At 41.6% G+C, this 2,243-nt stretch overlaps 1 protein-coding gene across 1 annotated transcript; it reads left to right on the top strand.

The window, feature by feature from the left end:
* The first annotated feature begins 262 nt into the window (after positions 1-262).
* Positions 263-2,088, top strand: SARC_12455 (hypothetical protein). Its single transcript, XM_014293438.1, has one exon. It carries the CDS (start codon positions 651-653, stop codon positions 1,149-1,151), a length of 501 nt encoding a protein of 166 aa, XP_014148913.1. The 5' UTR covers positions 263-650; the 3' UTR covers positions 1,152-2,088.
* Positions 2,089-2,243: the final 155 nt, after the last annotated feature.

Here is a 2,243-nt window from a genome sequence, read left to right as displayed (position 1 = left end):
ATCAAATAGAGAAAGTAGGCCGTGCAATCGTGCATGTGATATCGCCGAAGTATTCATTTTTCGTGCAGCTATGTACATTCGTACAAAACAAAATAAAAATGGTCAATAAAAATTTCTACACTGACATGACCCTCTCTCTACTACTACTCTCTCTCTCTAGTACAGAGAGAAGAACTAAAATACTATATGCCTGATTCGGCGGATGCCTTCATGAAGGCCGTGTTTGAATGCAATAATAAATTATAAAATAAAGTAAATACAACCGACAGTACGTGGACCGGTGGACGTACTACATATACTCTATCAAACTATAGAAGACCAAGAAGCACAATATATGACCGAGCGAGCTGCCACACCTGAAGTGCAATACAGTAATCGAGTATATTTGTGCGATAAAAATAGTTCATATGAATATTTAGGTCTCAATTTATATTATTGTGGTCAGGTTACCTCCTTTTGCTCCGTTCTAGCTATACAGATAAAGCATATGAAGGTCTACGCAGAAACGGTTACTTTAAAGCTTAAACAAATTTTGTAGGTACGGTGCATGTAAATCGACATCTCCCATACAACAAACAAGATCTGTGCACTATATCCTCACTCGACGAAGACTATTGAATGTATTTTAAGTTTCAAGAACAACGGTTGAAATGACAGATCATGATCACGCTACACAGCCGCTGCTACAGCAAGTGGCAGACAATGAACACAAACTCACAAACTTCCATTCTAGCATCTCGCAACAACAGGGGGTGAAAGATGCGACGGTTGATCCAGCACAAAGACCTCTGGTGAAATCACTTAACAGGTTCATATTCGGCATGGTGCTCTCATTTGCGTACAACTTGGGCATGCTCATCATACACATCCACACCCAGGGAAAATCTTACTTTGGATTGATCATACCCAGTTTCAAATATGCCATGCTGCTTTATCTGGGCGTACAGACACGCCGTCTAGTGATTAACTACTTCGAGAAGAGCGGGGCTTCACCTGAGGAACAGTTGCAGAATGCAGCTAAGGCGATAGTTATGATACGAACACTTATCATGAGAGTGGGCAATGTGGCTATAATGACAACACTCATTGCGTTTGTAACCAGGGTGGTGCTGAAGCACGAGGATCCGGATGTAAAGGATTTTCCTCTGTGAAGGGGAGGTATATAATATTTACTGCACACTACATGACGTATACTATATATTGAGTCTCGTATACATATACCTCGAACAAGGTTGCTATGGCAACTGCTTTTATCCGAGATATATCTAGTACGCTACGTAGTCGAGCATGATGATCTTGGGCGAACAGTTTGCGTACGAGAGTTTAAGGCACACAGTGTGAGATTCGGATCATATCCGAATATGATAGATACCCGGTACTACTTATCCCAATTCTATAGATAGTAGAAGAAAGCCTTGTTGGGTGCTTAAACCTGCAACCCGTGCTCGAGCATCAACTATGCGCGTGAGGGTCTGGAGACGAGATTGTACATTGTTCGAGTTCGGAGGAGGGTACAACCATTCGAAGGATCGATGTTGAGTGGTCTCGTGCTACTGATGAGAGTCAGTATATGGCGATGTGCATGGAAAGAGAGAACGACTTTACGAACGAATGAGACAATACACACATTGTTCGTTGATGTCGTGCTGATGCCGAGATTAGAACTCTGTGGTACTTACGAAGTACCGGGAGATTCACTGGGGGTGCGACGGCGAGAGATGTGGTGGATCGGTATAGATATACTCTGCTATGTACGCTATGTATATACTCTTAGATGTGCTAAGCATGTACTTCTGGATGTGATAAGCATGTACTTCTAGATGTGCTGTCCAACACGGTTTATACATGTGCTCACGTTGGATCACTTAGAGTGATCGCACATATGCACGTGGATATACACCATGCATACACGGTCTTCGAGTACAGATTCACACGCGATTAACGTATACGCGTGTGTAGGATTGTGGGTTTGTTCAAGAATAACGATACCGCGCATATATCCCAATTGTTGGATTACCGATCATGGAACCAATCATAAAATACGATTGTTTAAGGTCGCATAACTTGACTAGTCTTCTTGTGTGATTGCTGCATGTGTAAGATACTCCGTAACCGAGTTTACGGGGCTGCAAATCTAGAGTATATGCGCAGTGCCTTTGGTTCTAGTTCACGAATATACGGAAAAAAAAAAAAATTAAATATATATATATATATATGTATGTATGTATGTATGTATGTATATA

The sequence above is a fragment of the Sphaeroforma arctica genome (assembly GCF_001186125.1).
Source record: "Sphaeroforma arctica JP610 unplaced genomic scaffold supercont1.2315, whole genome shotgun sequence".
Classification (NCBI taxonomy): domain Eukaryota; class Ichthyosporea; order Ichthyophonida; genus Sphaeroforma; species Sphaeroforma arctica.
The sequence above is the reverse complement of the archived record's forward strand: the minus strand, read 5'-3'. Positions and strand labels throughout refer to the sequence as shown.